Source organism: Bicyclus anynana, chromosome 5, assembly GCF_947172395.1.
Source record: "Bicyclus anynana chromosome 5, ilBicAnyn1.1, whole genome shotgun sequence".
NCBI classification, from domain to species: domain Eukaryota; kingdom Metazoa; phylum Arthropoda; class Insecta; order Lepidoptera; family Nymphalidae; genus Bicyclus; species Bicyclus anynana.
This window is the reverse complement of record NC_069087.1, coordinates 8,627,148-8,646,132: the sequence shown is the minus strand read 5'-3', so window position 1 is coordinate 8,646,132 and position 18,985 is coordinate 8,627,148. Positions and strand designations below refer to the sequence as shown.

At 35.8% G+C, this 18,985-nt stretch overlaps 1 protein-coding gene and 2 long non-coding RNA genes across 7 annotated transcripts in view; 2 read left to right on the top strand and 1 right to left on the bottom strand.

Annotated features, from left to right (window-relative positions):
• Nucleotides 1-18,586, top strand: part of LOC112054850 (phosphatase and actin regulator 4B) — a 75,016-nt gene extending 56,430 nt beyond the window's left edge. For 4 of the 5 annotated variants that reach the window (XM_052881579.1, XM_052881576.1, XM_052881578.1 and 1 more), the window contains 6 exons: nucleotides 1,216-1,248; nucleotides 3,942-4,121; nucleotides 11,172-11,299; nucleotides 11,740-11,879; nucleotides 12,507-12,643; nucleotides 13,724-18,586. In XM_052881579.1, the coding sequence (XP_052737539.1) occupies nucleotides 1,216-1,248; nucleotides 3,942-4,121; nucleotides 11,172-11,299; nucleotides 11,740-11,879; nucleotides 12,507-12,643; nucleotides 13,724-13,739 (634 nt within the window). In that variant the 3' untranslated portion in view covers nucleotides 13,740-18,586. The remainder of the gene's footprint in view (nucleotides 1-1,215; nucleotides 1,249-3,941; nucleotides 4,122-11,171; nucleotides 11,300-11,739; nucleotides 11,880-12,506; nucleotides 12,644-13,723) is intronic. The other variant, XM_052881577.1, reaches the window with a different exon arrangement.
• On the top strand, nucleotides 4,128-9,159 carry LOC128198096 (uncharacterized). The gene is made up of 2 exons (XR_008250841.1): nucleotides 4,128-7,660; nucleotides 8,518-9,159. It is a non-coding gene; the product is annotated as an uncharacterized LOC128198096 (long non-coding RNA).
• LOC128198095 (uncharacterized) lies at nucleotides 9,559-10,385 on the bottom strand. Its single transcript, XR_008250840.1, has 2 exons — nucleotides 10,052-10,385; nucleotides 9,559-9,797 (listed from the first exon to the last, which is right to left on the bottom strand). It is a non-coding gene; the product is annotated as an uncharacterized LOC128198095 (long non-coding RNA).
• Nucleotides 18,587-18,985: the final 399 nt, after the last annotated feature.

The window sequence follows — 18,985 nt, the reverse complement described above, 5'->3', positions numbered from 1 at the left end:
TTTCTGACATAGTAGTTTTTACTCTATAAATAATACAAAGAAACATACATTTCTATTAAATATATCTATGTAGTATGCGTACCTATACTACGAGTATAATAAATAAGTATTCAATGTGGCCTAACTTCGACACAACAACAAAAGCAACGAAACGAAACAACTGTACCTACCTACATGACTTGTGTAAAAATCGCATTTGTAATTTAAATTAATAAGCCAATAATGTTGCACATTCATGTGGGCTACAAACATTGGCGTTGCAATTGCAATAGACGAGATATTGCAGACGAGACTATTGCATGTAGAAACTTTATAGCAATGATATATCGCTGTCTGCAATGAAGTTGCTGTATTTCTGTGCTACATAACTACTACTGTATATTATAATTACTACACGTAACACGTATAATAAAAAATATGTTCGCGTGGTTATATTCCGCTCAGCATAACGTTCAGTGGACATAAATGTGTAGTCATATTTTTCGTATCTACTATAAGTATTTGGAATTAACGAACGAACGAATGACGATCTCATTTGTTTAGATTCTCCAGTATAAAGTTTAGATGTTATTAAGATTCTATTATTTTTATACTAGTAGTAAGTTTCATTATGGGTCTGCACTAATGAAACGGTTTGTTAAAGGAACAGAACAATATCAGAGTCCTATACGACGCATGACATTATCTCGTGAAGACAAATCGACCAATAACACTGACCGGAAATATTGTTTTTTTTTTGTTGCGTTAGGGCGAAAAAATAGCGATGTTTCCGGTTCGGCCTATTGTAATAAATTCTGGGACATTCAAAATTTGCAAATTATAACTTTTAATTTAGTTAAGCTACAAACTTCTGCTACATTATCTTATTAAATATCAACAATAAATTTTGTTGTGGAGACAGTTAATTAATTGTAAAAGATGTTGAATAATTCCTTATATTATTTTATTTATTTACTTTATTGCACGAAAAAACAATTACAATGAAATAAGAGAAAATACAATAAACAAGTATGTGCAATGTGGGCGGTCTTATTGCTTTTAGCAATCTTTGCCATACCTTGAGGTTATTGTGTCTTTAACACTATAAGCTAAGTTATACTAAACATTCAACAATATGCGACATTAGGTACATACAAGTAACAATATTAGCGAACAATTGGTATTCGCGTGAATTGAGTGTATATTCGTTTATTTCCATCATGCGGCGTCCCGCAGACGGCCGCCGCCCAAGCCCAGGATCCGCATATGGTAACTCTCTCGATGTTGTCGCCACTCACCGACCTAGAGACGGTCCGCTTCGCCTTCGCCCATGCATCGTGCATTGCACGCTTCCAACTCTCATCTGTCTTCATACTCCTACCCACGCTCAGACTCTTAATTTAAGACCAAACGTATAATTTTCATATATACATGCTCAAACACAACAAAACTATAATGAGGGATACACGAAAAACTGCGTGTCAAAACACTGAGAAAAGTTTATAGCAAAAAATCGGAAATTCTTTAGTTTGATGTGTACATGTTTACTATGACTATGACGTCATGAAATTGCCAGTATATTTGGCGTTTGGAAAAATAGATGAAATATTCAAGTTTGTAAAGTAAACTTATACTGTTTTTTTTATTAAATTTCGGACCCTTATTTCATGTACTATACGAAATTTATATTGTTTATATTAAATTTGAAATAAGTCAACTACTCTTTTAAGTAATAAAACCTGTTTACATTTCTATATTTTGGTCGTAAATTGAAATTCAGAGTATACAATATCCACTCACTCCCACAAACCCACCACACTAACTACCAATCACTCGACGAATCACTTGACCAATCACTATTTATATACATATACACACACAATGCAATGATCACTCACACCTTAAATAGATCTTAAATTAGTTTAAATGATAAGACCACACACAGCCTGCGAACTGAAACGCGTAGACATGTTAAATTGTACACTGTATGTTTGTCGTGTCATGAATGATAAATGTTTCTTGTTTAGGTTGTCTGGCTGTCTAACGCTATTGTTCTATCTCTTCGTGTATATGTGCTGCATGTTTATTAAGTTAAAACAAAATGTGTTACATACTCGTATTAAAAAAATATTTTGATCATCAATTGAGTAGAGATTTAAAAAACTTATACTTAAACATAATCTCTTCTAATTAAACAAATGTTAGGAGTGAGTACTGTAATAGTCCAATAGTTGAGACCTACCCCTCAGATTTAAGTGCTGAACTACATAACCGTTGAGGCTGCATCGTCAAAAGCCTGTTATAACCAAATCTTCGTCGTTTTTATAAAGCTAATAGTTTGTCAGCTTATCAGCAAAGCTGAATACAGTGGGTTTGGATCATGGTGGCTTTGGCTTCATGAAATTGATATCTATGTTTTAAAACATTGAAAATTGTTAAACATCCAATTTTAAGGGTATCTTGTGTATGGATGCCACAAAGCTAATTTGTCTGCTAAATGAGATTTCATATATTGTAAACACTTTCTATATGGACGTTTGAGAATCTATACTTTATCTCCCAAAGCCAACATTGTCCAAGTTCCATAGCTGCCTACTGTACTTCTAGCTCAGGAATGCTGATAAACTCTCAGCTTTTACAAAATGACGATGGTCTGGCCAGCGCAGACCTCTCCCCTTTGTAGTATTACAGTTAATTGCAAAGCTTTACCTATTTTTTTCCCACAAAGGACAGTTTTCATTTAATAATGTCACTAACTGTTACAATAGAGTGTCGGCACATCAAACGTAACTGGCGCGTGTGACGCGGTCACGCACGTCTGCGTTGACGCTTCAAACTAATTTTCAGACTTTTTTTCATTTCACTTAGTTTTTCTCTTGGTAACTGTTCACGAATAACTGTTTCAACATTATCTCACTTGACTTAGGTACGTCTGTAACATGAAAATGCAATAAAAATAATAACAATTTACTAAAACTATTGTATATGTTATATGTTGAATCTTAGTATGTAGTAAAATTACATTATACGCTTTATTTAGACCTTATTATTTATTTACTTATAAAAAGACAACACGAGCGAAGTGGAGTGAAGGCATGCAAGAACAGGAGGGTTATTCTGTAACTTTATGTTTAAACCTTGACAGCGTGAGTCTCGAATTTATCTCTATCTATCATCTAGCCCCATGGTAAAGATAGAGAGATACAGACGAATTCGAAGCTCACGCTGTCGAATTACAAACACATCTTCACAGAATAGCACTACGTAGCATAGTAGTAGGAGAAAACGTGGTCGAATTACCACGTCACCTGTCAATAATTTGATTTATCGTCGCATCATCGTTGCCTGCACGTCTTTACTCCGCTCCGCTGAGTGGAAACATACCCTAAAGCCCATGTTAAGCTAAACCGTACATATATCAAACATCCGGCATTAGAACGACATCACTGTCGGTGGCGTGCACTGGGATTTGGCCAAGGTAGATATTAACTTGATCTCTATAGTTGGTTTGTTAAAAGTTGTATACCAGACTCTTAGACTTTTTAAATAAGCTAACTATACAAATCAAAAAATTCTAGCTAGGGTTAAAAATGTAAGCATGTATGTTGTTTAAGATCATTTTAACTTGGCACATTAACACATTCACATTTTGACTTGTCATATCAACACATTTACAAACTATGCTTGTGTAGTCTCTATGGAGCGCCAAACGTGATGTCTCTGAAAATGTTATTAAGTCAAATAATAGACACTACGGACTAGTACTCTGTGAACGTTGACGTGCCAAGTTAAAAGACCAGACTAGATATATCAAAGGTAAGCAATTTTTCATGGAGTGCACACCGCTGGACACTGTCATATCTGTTAAAATAAATAACCTTGAAGTTTTCACTGTATGTAATAGGTGTGGGCCTAAAAGTGCATACAATAATAGGTACTGACTAAAGTTATATCTCGTACAGCAATAGGCCGGTGCGCATCGGCAACGCGCTGGAGAACAAGGAGAATGCGCGACCTTGGGAGGGCGAGTTCCGCGACGACTATGCCAACGAGTCGGAGCGCGTCGCAGCCAAGCTGGCGCGCAAGGAGAGCCTCAACATCAAGCTGGCACTGCGCCCTGACCGCCAGGAGCTCATCAATAGGTAACTGACAACTGTGTATAGCGCCACAAACTTTTCTGACCCGGTGAACGACGCTGTTGTCGCATTTTTAGTATGATTTTCAAAATGACCACCGGGTCAAATTAATTTGTAGCACTATACGTATATTTTTTAGTTTAATACCACCCATAGACCACAAGACCTCAGCCTCGATAGGGGCTGGAAGTACATGACCCGGAGAGCAAGATCCTCACGCCTTACTCGAGCAAGAAGGCTAAGTCTCCGACGCCCGTACCCGGATTATACATCTGGGAGGTTTTAACCTGCTGTGAAATGTAGGTTCCTTGAAAGTATCGCGGCAATGTTTTTGTCGAGGTATGAGCTACCGCAGAAGCTTTGCCTGAGTAGAGTGTGAGTGCTAGAAGAACGTAGAGGATGGAATGACTCTTTAAGTGCATCTCCTGTGAAATTCGAAGCTCTTTTTCGAATCCATGTCCGGGTCAAAGGTACCTCGTCCTCGTCGTGCAAAGGTTGATTGAGTTGCCAAGAGTGCGTTGTATGTAGTTGTCCGAAATGTAAAACAGATTTTTCGGGTGTTTCTTTCTGTTACCAATACGCCTTACGTTGTATTGTATTCGGTCTTCTTGAAGAAATGCGGCCTATGGTCAATGGCCAATGAGACGAGGAAAATCTTAGGGAACTTTAGAGTTAACATTTCTTTTCAAAACCAAAAACAAACTTGAAAATGTAAAATTAAATTCACAAAATCTCTTACCGAAGTTCATGTGTTACTGATAACAAACCTGAAATTTTGTTTTCGTACGATTACCATATCTCTATTTATTTTTCTTATTACCGCATGGAAGTAACATTGAGCTGGTCATTATAAGTTTTTTTGCAAGTGTTATTAATATAGCAATCGTAGTAAATACCAAATAGTAGTAGGAAGCGCCTTGGACGTTGCCAATATAATCAAACGTTTCGGCAGATTGCCAAGTTTAGCACTGCATGTACCTTTCTTCGAGTCCAGAATGTTTCAACAAATCTATTTACAATTAGTCATGTTTACGTGGAATATTTCCCAAAACCCATTTAATTATAGTCCTTAGAAAGGAAATTTTTGGTAAATATTGACAAAGATTCGTGGAAGCAATCAAAAATAAACAAATAAAAATTATAATTTATTTTACGGAACAGGATATTAAAGTCACTTCTGTGGAATTCTTTTGATAGAATCGAAAAAAACTATTAAATCAATTTCCGTGTGGAAAAACTTTAAATTTGTTGATGACGATTTAATGCGATAAGCTTTTGTCTTTTGGCTGTTAAAGACTTCCTATTCCTAAACTATTCCTCGGATATTCAATAACCTATAAAACCATGCTTTTAATGTTTAATTAATAATTTGAAAAATAGTAGTATTTAGAAATTCTCCTTTAATTAAAGTCAATCAGAGGACTGTGTTGTTTTGAGTAAACAGTATTTAAAGATATACGAGTTGATTAAAAGAGAACATACACATGAGTATAAAAAAGAATGACAAAAGAGCATTTAAAGGCAAATCGTTGGCCCGCGACGTGTCGGTCATAAGGACAGTGTCAAGTACAAAAATAACGGTGACGTTTGTACTGTTTGATCTTAATGCACTCAGAGATTTTACACGTTCTTTAATTAGTTTTCAATACATTACTGGTAAATCGCGAGGTGGCTTTCTTATATTTACTAACTTTTTAAAACTTCATCATTAACAACCGTATAAAGTATAAAGATTCCTAATTTATATCGAAAGAGTTCTTATTTTATATCCAGTATTAATTTACTACCTGTACTAAAATGTGAATGTTACTAAAAGTGTTAATTATTATATTGTTTGTGTTTATTGTCGACATGTCAACGTCTCATAAAAAAGTTTAAAAATGATTATGGAAATATTTTATAGTTCTTGTAGATTACAAAAACAATATTTAACAAATATTTTATTACCATGGAATATGGAGTTTTGTTTTAGACTTAATTAAAGTAGCACCTAATAAGATCTATTAATGATCTATTTTTAGTTTCCACACCAAGAAAACTCTATAAATTAGTCTCGTTGACTATTTTAATCAATCTCAATGTACCTATCTGTATCCGCACACATACGCAAACTTGTAAACGTGTACTAATAAATAATGCTGCGTTTGTGCGCGTTGTACTGCCAACTAATACGACCGCCTGGGAGTTTTATTTTAGTTTGCAAAGTCACCGGTTAATCTTTATTCCTTCCTATTTCCTAATGTTCATAACAATTGGCAGTTAATTTTGATCAATAATACACTCAAATTAGTGTTCTTTTTTGGGTTGTGTTGACGGTGTAATATTGTCAAAATAGCCTCCAATCAAGTGTATCTGTTGTGTTTCACCCGATAAGTGACCTCAGTTAATCAATTAAAATCTAGACTAGATTACGAGTCTTGGAATGAAGCCAAGAGTGTGTGTTATTGACGGTATCATGACTACGCTTTCGGAAACACACAAACGCTGGCTGTTATGTCAACTTGTTTGTCAGTGCGAGTTTATGTGTTGAATGTATTTCATCGTCGGTATTCTGCGGCGGTTCGGGGAGAAATTCTGGTAAGTGACACTGTACACTGACGACATTGGCGTATCTAGAATTATTTCCTAGGGCCTAATTGTCTAACGGACTTCATTGATCGTAAAGTTCATACGATCGGCTACGATCAACGATCAATCGTAACTTTACATTGGTATTGTCTAATTTAGTTCATTATATGAAGACCGGATGGTGAACGATGAACTGAAATCATTCATGAAGATTGCGTATTGTTTATGCAAAACGATAGTGAAACTATCGTTAATAATATTATCAAATTTATGTCAAACTCCATAATAATGCATATATTTTAACAAAGTTTTATGTCTTTTGTTTAAAACATTAAAGAAGCATTAAATTTCACGACAAATATCTACTATTGAAGACAATAGCGTGAGAAAATGGTACATGCAACTCAAGTAACAAAACGCAATTAACGAATTTAACCAAGGGCTATTTGGACTATTTGGTAATCTCCCTGTTGTCTGTGTAGGCTAGTGTCAAAATAACGGGGTATCCTATTAGTCTGTGGTGAAACATAGCATATTAATAACCTGTGGATTAGAAATTTAAATTTTATAAACAAAACAAAATTTTTATTTTTCAGGTTTTAAAGAGAATTTAGAAATTGAGCAAAGTTTTACTAAATTATAGTGATCTTAGGAGCAAAGTTTACTTCGTTTGTGTTATTGTTAATCAAAAATATAAAAGAAAAACTACCTCTATCTAATTTTGTCGATATCCATTTCTTAAGAAGTTTCTCATTAAAACAACCCTTAACTCAGGCAAGGCAGGGCTAAGGTGGTTAGCGTAACTACAAGTGGTTAACTTAAAGTTAGCCAACTGAAGAACAATCAACAATGCCCGATTAATAAGTGATCGCGCTGCTTGTCTACTACATGTCCCTGCACTAGTTAGTTAGTTAGCACTAGCAGTAATTTCTTTGTTGGGAAGTATTTAGCACATCCGGGCTGCGCAAAAGGAGAGGGTGGGCATTTCCTCTGTCTTTTAGAAAAGTCCGCATGTTATTTTTATCCCAGTGTTAATCTCTAAGTCTCGTATGAATCGGCACTAATATACATAGGTTTACCTAAGTGTGTGATGAGTGACTTCACAAACAGACTTATTATTAAAGGATTTGAACAGTTCTCTAGCTCTTTAGGGTGTTTTATTCCTTCACCAGCCAACAACAGTGTCATAATTACAATGGGTTCGCAGAGTTAGTTTATCTAGGCATTTAGATATACCATTCAAAATCCTCTACTGAGAGCAAAATGTTACTGTTTTATTTTATTTTTTATTCTTTACAAGTTAAACTGAAAATCCACAACCCTTTCAGTTGCTACACGTCATCACACCGGAATGCTAAATCGCTTGGCCGTATGTCTCAATTGGTCCAGCCGGGGATCAAACACAGGACCTTCGGAACATTAATTATCATTAACATCTGATAGTGGTATATTAACACCGTAACTACCAATCCACATTGGAGCAGGTTTTTTTTTATTCTTTACAAGTTAGCCCTTGACTACAATCTCACCTGATGGTAAGTGATGATGTAATCTAAGATGGTAACGGGCTAACTTGTTAGGAGTAGTAAGACAATCCACACCCCTTTTGGTTTCTACATGGCATCGTACCGGAATGCTAAATCGCTTAGTGGTAGGTCTTTGCCAGTAAGGTGGTAACTGGCCGAAGCCTTCCACCAGCCAGACCTAGACCAATTGAGAAAACCTCAATCGGCCCAGCCAGGGATTAAACCCAGGACACCACTGCTAATGTTTTCCTCTCAAAGATTCTATCTAACTTTTAGTATGAAATATTAATTGTTTTTTTTAATTTCAGACTAAATTGATTATTATGAACAGATCATTATGATGATCCACTGATATTGACTCAAAGACATGAAGATGAGTGCTTTGACAACAAGACTGACTAGCTGAGCCAGTTTAAGAAAAATGTGGTGTGTGTGTGTGTCTAATTCCAGGAGCTCTCTATGTCAGCCATCCATCTATATTCTTACTCATTTTTGTTAATTATAAAATAAATTTGATTATTTAGTATGTAACTTCATTGTACCTATCCTGCTAGCTGTTAGAAAGATAGCATCTGTAATAATTTATTTACGGTAAAACATATTTATAAATAAACATGCTTTAACATTTAAGTATGGCCAATATGTTGTCAAGTACAGTGGGCAGGGCTGAATCCATGATCCCTCAGTGTCTAGTCTGGCCCCTTTATGGAGTAGCTAGTTAGGCTTTAGCAGATTTATATTCTAATTTGGTAAAACTCGTTTTTCTGATTTAAGAAAATATACTAATCATCAAAACAGTGTCTGCAAGTACTGTACAGGCCTACTGTTTGGATGAGAAGTATATATTTGATTATTTTTAAGCTTTGTGGTTTCAGGGTTTAAAAAATGTCTAACTGAAAGTCTATGTTTACTGTATTTATTATTATTATAATAAATAAACTTAAAAAATCTTTTTTTTATAAACTTCCAACCCCTATTTCACCCTCAGAGGTGTCATTTTCATAATTCTTAGAATACTAGTAGTCAAGATACTGTAATAAAAAGATACAGTTTGTGAGATTGTAGGGGTAAACACTGGACCTACTGAACCCAAGAACCCACTGTTGAAGATTATTTTACCAATAAATATCCACATTTGAGTATTATAGGCCATGTATTCCTTCCCACGGGAACAGGAATTATGTGGGTGAAACTGCAGGGGGGTGAACATACACAGGTATTATAAATGTATTTTTTACAACTACACTTTTTTGAATAATTTATTTAATTATTGTAATGGTAAAAAAAATATTAATAGTAAAATGTTAAACTGAAAGCTTTAGTTTTGGAAAAGACTACAAAAAACAAACTCAGCGAAGTAAGTATTCTTTTATTTTCAAATATCATCAGCATTTCACAATCTATGCAAATATTTTGATAATACACACACATTTATGATTTGACCAGATAACAGGGTCATCAGTACAATGTCCTATCAGCTAAAAGCCATTGCCATCTATTCTTCAGCACACCAATATGTTATTCCACTGTATTGCAGGTGCTTTTTGCAATATTGGAGTCTGCAGTTATAGGGCATATTCCAAATATCCTGTAAAGCAAAATTGTTAATATTGAGCATATTATAAAATACACACATCAACATTTAGTCTCAATGTAAGTGTAGTTTGTGTACTAAGATAATATAGCAGACAGACAAGCTTCGCTTTGACTCATTCCCTATTCCTATCCTATTTTACTCCCACCCATTGGCTTATCTACTATTATTTCCTATATTCCTATTCGGTAGCTCAGAATCCTACGATTCTTAGGGTGGGGATGCAACAATGGAAAATGTAAATGTACCTATGAGCGATGACGAAAGAGTTCGTTCGCCATAATCATAATTTTAAAAATGAAATTCGATTCCTTTTTGCTTAATAACCAGCAAACTAAACCACACACATAGGCCCTGGAACACAGATCCCAACACATTGGATACAACAACATGCAAGATGTCGCAGAAATTTAAAACATGGTATGGTATTAAATATCGTAGGTAGTGAGTTTATGTCGCTCTATGGACTTATCGTCTCTTTCTCTGGTACGTCCAAAGAAAGTGTGTGTAAGAAGACATTGGATGCTGGAAGAAAGATGCTGTTTGATCCCCAGTTCTTGGAGGAGTGAGACTGTGTCCAGGATATGCAAGCATTATTCTTCAACACATTTCTAGAGCGTGTATATTCTTTTTCTCACTTCTCTCAGAGTCCAAGTCTCAGCATCCTATATAAATCGATTAATAGCACTCAATTAACTTCATTGTTTTGACTTTATAGGTTCATTGCAAAGAATATATTATTTATTACTCTTTTTATCAGAGTTCATTGTTTACAAACAAAACACTTCGCAAAGTTTCGTCCTAAAAATGCTAACTGTGGACGGGGAGACTGAATTGAGAGATGTAGAATGGAAAAAAATATTAATTTTAGATATTTAATAAAATATAAATTATTATTTTGGAATTTTGGACATCCACAATTCGTCCGTTTTACGATCAAAGGTGACTCAAGACCCATCGTAAGTTTTTGACATGAGCCATGAACATAAAACTTTACACAATTCGAAGACAATCGCAAATAACTGTCAAATCTTAACAAATCATTCACTCTTCGTATAAAAATAACGATCTAATCGTAATGAACTAACTATGCCCAACCGATGGCTTTCCATTGGCTTACACAATCCGAAATAGCCGTTTGACAAGTAAAAACGTACGATTTCAACTGTCAAATTCAATCGTTTGCGTTAGACAATTAGGCCCCTTGGGTGGCCTCCGACATCAAGTATATTATTAGTATCATAATAGAATTCCATATCGGTAGCCTAGATTCCTAGGGTGGGCACAGGTCCATTCTAGAGTGGGAAGGGCCTAGGTTGGTTTGGTTGTCGAGGTTGCAGTGATATCTCATGGTTGTGCTTGGCGCAGGAACATCCTGGTGGTGCAGAGCGACCACGAGCGGCAGGAGTCGTGGGAGGCGATCGGCGCGCGCCTCATACGCCGCCTGTCTATGCGACCTACTGCTGAAGAGCTCGTCGAAAGGAATATCCTCAAAAGTGAGTTTCTTGAATCATAAATGATGATAATACGATTAATCAACAATATGATCTCCGTTTATCGATCCTTTATTAGATTTTTAAACAGTTTAAGAAAGAAAAATGGTTGAAGATTATTAATTTCATTTAAGTAATCTCCAGTTCTAAATGATTACCTGAGAAATACTTCCATTATAGTCGATTGAAACTTTTATAAGGGACAATTAAATTGAATATTTATGCAAATCTTTCTCCAAGTTGTTTTGAAAATATTGTTCTAGATTTTAGTTTTTAAAAATAGTTACACATTTCAAATGTAGGTAAATTAATAATACAAATATAAAGTCTATCATCTATATTTTATTAGAAAAACTATAACAAATTGTTTTGTTACTACGTTTTGTAAAGCAAACCGGCAACCTTAATCTGAGTAATAATGGAAACTCGTTTTAATTTCGCAGGCCAGTCCCCCGCCGAAGAAAAGAAGCAAAAAGAGGAAAAGAAACGGTTCCTACTCCGCAAACTTAGTTTTCGGCCTACGGTCGATGAACTTAAGGAAAAGAAAATTATTAGATTCAGCGACTACATTGAAGTCACTCAGGTATTAAATTTTTTTTAAAATTTTTACAACTCAGTATACAAAAGGCTATAATGTGAAGCTACAGTCATAAATTATGTTCGTTGTTCAACCTTCAATAGCGTTAATGAACATTGCTTTTGATATTATTGACAGGCATCCAAACAATAATAATAATCAAGTCTTTGTCAGTTTTTTGTAGTTCGACGCAAATTAACTCAACTAAAAAATTAACAGTGTTAACGTAATGTTGATTAAGAGAACAAAATTAGGTTAGTAAGCCGTGATAGCCTAGTGGATATGACCTCTGCCCTTACAAGAACCAGCTCATGACTAAGGTCTCCGTATAGGTCCGAAACTAGTCGGGAATACTCCGACGTTGTATCAAGTGAGTTTTAGCCGAGTTTTATAATAAATTAATAGTAAATATTTTTTCTGTATAAGGTGTTTTGGTTTGGTTGAAGACTCAGAGATTTGAGAGCCTCAATGGCTCAACGGTAAAGCGGTCGGACTCATCACCGAGGGGTGGTGGTTCGGTTCCCGCCCCGTTGGACTATTGTCGTAACCATCCCTAATACAGTCTTTCCGGACTAGTTGGAGGGGAATAAGAATATTGATTATATTTAAAAGGCATGGCATGTTTGTTTGCAGGCGCACGACTACGACCGGCGCGCGGACAAGCCGTGGACTCGGCTGACGCCGCGCGACAAGGCCGCCATCCGCCGCGAGCTCAACGAGTTCAAGAGCTCCGAGATGGCGGTGCACGAAGACAGCAAGCACCTCACTAGGTATACCACTTCCGTTTCATACCGCGGCTTCCTTTGTACAGTGGTCGCTTATGGGAGCCTATGGGACTTGGAATCTAGAGGTTTCGTTAGACATGCGCGTCACGAGTAAACGACGACCAGAACTTCCTCGGTAACCCTCACGTCACGGGTCACGGGGTAACCGTGATCACGGTGTTGGTCCCTCTTTTTGAAGTTCAATTATCCGCCTGCCGTTACAGGCAGGCGGAGCAGGACCTATTCAGGTCCGTGGTATTTAGTCTGGGTTTGTCAGATCGGGTGATACCACGCCGTGTTGCGTGTAACATCGGCAGGGGGGGGTTAGATCATGATCATATAGTTTTGACAGAGGGGTAACCTCTAGCGAGGCAGGCTCTATTGGTCTGAGCCCCGAGGTATTTAGTCGTCGGGGCCCAAGTGACAGTCTCTTCCATTAGCGGCACCGGGGACGGTGGGTTTCTCGACCGCCCAATGTGGATTCCCTGAGTCTTCGCCACGTTGACTTTCAGTCTCCAGTCCTGCGGTGAAGTCCCTACAAAAGGTCTATGTCCTGCAGTGGACTTCCACCGACTGATATGATGATGATGATATTCTTAGCAGAAGCTTCAACAAGGGATTTAAAAAAATATGAGAAAACCAATGTTGAACAAAGGTTTCACAACATTTGTTAGGACAACTTAATTAACAAATCAAACTGTAACCAAAATAAAACCCTAGAATGCAGAAAATGATCTTGAGTGAAGTCACGCACTTATGAACGCTCTGTGTAGGGTTAAAGGATCCTTTGACTGTTAACAAACACTCCCCTTTTCCACTCAAGTCACTCTCCGCGCCTATCCCGAGTGACCCATACAGAATTACACAACAAGAAATGTGGACGGCTCGAAAGCCACGAGCATACTGAAGCCGACCGCACGACGGGCGCCTTAAATCGCAAGTCGCTCCCGCCAACCGATCTCTACCCCTCTCTAACTCCACACTCTTTACGGAAACAAATCGCGCTACCTGACGTCATATCCGTCTCAGGCTACTATTTCCTATAATATATTAATATATTATAAGTGTTCGTCTGTTTGTCGGCAGGTTCCATAGACCATGACGGCTGTGCCTTAGCCCCCGCGAGGAGAGCGCGCGGCGCCGCGGCTGAGGCCGGCGCGCGCCGTCGCCTGTGATGTTAACGTATTTACATTGACTTCTTCCGGCCCACGGAAGATTCGTATGCAATAACTTACCACAACGCAGCGGTAAAGTGTTGATTATTCTAAACTCACGTTAAACTGCCGATTCGGTGTTACGATGTGAACGCGAACCGTGTGTGCAATTTTCGTTTTTTTTTTTTATTATTTTTAATATTTTACCCACTGTCTATGTTTTAGTACTATATTTTTTCGAGTACAATTTATTATGGTTATCGTAACATTTTAATGTTTAGTTGACGTATCCTAAGAGTACCTATACATTCTTTGAATTGACCTTCGCGTAAGGTTAGTGATACTGATTATTGTGGGTGAGTTTTTGAAGCTCGGTGGGATTTTAAAGAGTTATTTTTTAAATGTGAGGAATGTCCCGTTTTATTAGAACCTGTGTAGATTTGTGATTTTCTCTTAAATTGCTAGCCTAGAACTCGTAGTCGTTAAGCTAGTTTCGATTTTTGTCGTATTTATTTCTTACGATTGTTTATGGTCACAATTTGTATTTTATATTTACTTTGAAATTTTATGGATACGTAGACGGGTGTTGCAAGCGAGCTTCTTTTGCTTATTGAATTAGTAATAAAAATGCAATCGTCGATCGCTAAGTACATTTAATTGTGTATATCGTTTTTAAATTTGTAACTTGTTTTCACTTCGATATTTCGATTTCCTTGTGCGGAGATACTGCCACAGATTTTCATAATTGTTTGTAGAGTACTTTTGTAGTGGTACAGATGTTAAGGTATTTGAAATTTATTGAAAAATTTGTAATTTCGCGAACAACTTGATATCCTCCGAGCAACACGTGTGCACTCTCGCCAAGCATAGACAAAGGAACAATACTTTAGTTGTATACGGAAAAAATATCTTATAACATATAGGGAGATTTTTTTATGTTTTGTACTAGATAGATACTAACACTTCACAAGTTATACTTCACTATGATAACATATTCCTATTTTATTAGCACTAAATATAACGTAACCTGAATAACTTAAATCTTTATATTAAAAAAAAAGTTGTTAAAAAGGTATTTAAATTAGTTAACGCGAGTACATTACGAAAATGGGCTTGCGTTTGGGTAGTTTTAGTGATGCCTCAATCTAAATACAATAGGCTATTACTGTTTTTAAAATTAATTTCAGAATACGAAATAAAACAGGATATTAATTATTATATTATTATGAAAAAAAAAATACTGTTTAAAAATTAACAGATTCGGATTCTTCATTAGTACAGGGACATTGTAAGTATTTACATTTATTAAAAATCTGTTAAATTGTTGTGATACGATAATCGAGTTGGCCAATGAAGTCAATAGAATAGTTTGCTATGTTTGATTTAACTTTATTAGCAACTAGCGGACGCCCGCGACTTCGTCCGAATGGAATTCAATTATTCACAAATCTCGTGGGAACCATGGATGTTTTCGGGATGAAATGTTGCCTGTGTGTTAATCTAGAGGAAATCTATATCCATTTCAAATTTCAGCCAAATTGCTTCAGTAGCCGCAGCGTAAAGGAGTAACAAACATACTTACACACTTACACACACACACAAACTGTAGCCTTTATAATATTAGTGTGACAACATGCGAGAGAAAATTCTGCTTCTATCCTCCTCGAAAACACTAAGTAATTAACAATTATAACATAATTGCAGACCGGGATATGCTGCAGACAACAACTATAGAAACAATTCAGACAAATTGATCTGATTTGTTAAATTAACATTATGTGTAGTGTTCAAAAAAGGCTTATAACCAGTGCCGTAGCTTGCCTTGGATTGGGGGCCTTGTATCAAAGTTAGTTTAGGCCCAATAAACAAGCGACAAAACCCGAAAATCTCTTTAGCAGTTTTTTTTCTCCGGGAAGGATCAGATTAAGTAAGATTGTGGGTAAAATTTTACAAAATTTTGCTTTCACACTTGAAAGGGCCCTGTAGCCCGGGGCCTCGTATCATTGATACGGCTGATACGGCGATAGCTACGCCCCCGTTTATAACATATTTAAAAGTATGAATGTTGGCCTCTCGGTTATCGTTTATCAAGCTCGTTGGGTAGAGTGCAGTGTGCAGCCTGTACGTAACGAACAACCTCGGCGGGAACAACTTGTTAGAACTCGTGTCGCTCTAGCCTAGGACTAGTGTAAGTGATTCAAGATTGAACGAAGTATCGCGTAAAAGGTTAAATGTAAATTTAAAAAAAAAACTGTAGCTGTTTATGGGCAATAAGGATGCCTTTGAGATGAGATTACGAATGTTTCGTATATAATACAATTTCTTATTTAAAATTAAAATTACAAATTATTATTATCATAGTGTGTAGAGCAACAATACTGCTGAGTTTTTGTCTTTTATTTCGATTGTGATGTGGTTTGATGTTAACACTTTTTACAATATGTATAATTACATAGTAAAATAATTAATAATAAAAATTAGGGCGCATTTTATTGAAGCGACATTCTGTTCAGTATCGGTGCCATTAGATATGTTTCAAAATTTTTGTATATGAAAGCTGAAAGTGTTTTATAATTAATTTCCAGTGAAATGTTTATTGATGTTATTACCCTTGCAGGAATATCCCAAAATATAATAGTCGAGAGTGATGAATAAAGCCAGATTGTAATATTGTATAGTAAAATGGACCTAATGCTCCTTGTTTGAAAGTCGTAATTTATGTACTTTTCATTTTTATTTTATAGATATTCCGCTAGTAGCGCCGATTGTAGAAACATTAATGAGCTTAAGCTTTAAAACAAGGGGAATTGAAACCATTTTACTATACATAAATGTTTAGTACAAGTTTTCATATAGGTACGCAAATCGTATACAGGTCATTTGCTTCTCAAAGCAAAAATTATTTTGAACTTCGATCTGCTTAGGAATTCGAGTGTTAACTCCAGGGGTAATAACATCTCGATATCTATTCATAAATTGCTCAGCGACTTGTATATCGAACGTCATTGAAACTAATAATAAATAATTATAATATTATGTGAATGCGACGCTTGAGATTTAGAGTTTAAATAATATTTATTAAGTAATGATAGGTTTATGATCACAATTTGTATCCAATACGTTTTAATTCTATAAAGATTTACACGATGGTAACTTCGTGAGACCATTCCATTGTTAGGATAAAGTGGAAGCCAAAATGACGACTTATTTTTCTAAACGATTTTGTTAGATTGCAAATTAAAGGTGTATAGATAAAAATGTAGATGTTTATCGATATTGTAATCATAAGACATTCAGATTTCCAAAGATCTAAAGCTCAACTGAATTCTTTTAGCTAGCTAACGTTGCGCCGTCTTGATATGATACGAGTATACCTATGGTAACTATAGGTATGCAAAATATACATTATCTGAGTTTCTCAACGATTTACAGAGATTCATACATAGTCAGTGTTAAGAATTAGGGTCAGTGCAGATTGAGCGTAACTCGCCAGCGTGGTCGAACGTTTTTATAACCGTTAATAACTGAGTGTTTATCAATGGAATTCATAAACGTTGACGGGAACCCCAAGGGGATTATTCTCCCACTGAGTGTCAAATTTTCAAACAAATAGAGGTTAAAATTCGACACTCAGTGGCTGAATGATACTCTGGGGGTGCCCTTACAACGTCTTTGAATTCCACTGTTAGATATTTTGAGCGTTTTCTTTAATACTGATAAAAGAAAAAAAGATTAATAGTGACGTGTTTTTAGAGACACAAAAATGTTATTCATGCAACTCGTTACGTCGCTTATTCAAACTTACGTCGCAACTTGCTGGTTTAGTATATTATTCAGCGTACGCCTGCGAAATCTTAATTTCTATAACTCCACCAAGCCAATCAAGCACCTGAGTATATTACATCACACGAGTTAAAAATAAAATGGGTCATTATTATTTTATTTTTAATAATCACCGTTTTATTTATTTTTAAACAGATTTTATTTCCATCTATCTTCCACACTAGCTACAACCCTTGAAGGTTCTATATTTAATTATTCGTGGGAAATTTCTCGAAATTGTTCATGCAGTTAAACGCTCAGTGTGCTCTGGCCCATAGGTTGCAATGACATTATTTTATCCGACGTCACTTAGTATGTACATACTTAATTACCATAAAATGTGATAAGACTTTTTTATGTTGTAGTATTTTTATAATTATTTAAGTACCTACACTAAACTTTCATTTGTATAAATTTCTACGAGTTTTTAAAAAAAAATGTCGAATGGTGCTGTCTTAAAGCAACACATTTCCTTCTGTACATTTGTGATTCACCGTAGAGTTATATTTTATATAACGTTATCTATAAATAAATAATTGCGTATAATTTTAACCTTTTGACTATCATATAAAATATAATGATTAATTTGAAGATTTTTCGAAAAATAATGAATTCAATTCGGTCGTTTAATATTAAACAGTTATTTATTATTTTATTGCAGACAATCAATCAGTCATTTTAATAGATTATACCGATAGACGGTCACGCTATCGTTTTTGTATATAATTTAAGTACAATGTGAATTTTGGAATCTCTTTTATTTCCATTATTATCGGGCGTTTCTATTGTGCTATTTTACTTACCATTACGCTGTTCAAGTGATCGGTTTTAATGTTGCTTTTAATTTCAATTATCCTGTAAATTATTATTAATGACATGTTGTAATAGTAAGTATATAATGATAGCCATAAAATATTTGTTTTATATAACATAAGTTTGTAAATACTATGATTATACATTAAGTTTTATACTCTATTGTTTTTTATTTCTCTCTAAACACTAACACATTATAGTTTGGCAACTTCGTTCGTAACACTCCCGATGGTCCGGGCGGGCCGGGGGGCGTGTAGCGAATGAAAATCCTACGACTGATGCACCTGACTTCCTCGCACGCACGATTTCACACCTGCGCGGTCTTTTCCCCCGTCGCCCGCATATCATGGGAGTGTCATCAACGAACTTGCCAGACTACAGATTTAATTCCGTCAAGTGTGCGTCTAGGATGGACAACTGATCTCTAAACTATTGTTAGTTGGTGGAGCTTACGAATTTGGTTGTCTGTAAAGTCCGTTTTAAGGGCGGAAAACCTAAATAAATCAAGTATCATTTGTTTGTGCTGAACTTTCGCAATGTAACGCCTCACGCCTGCTTC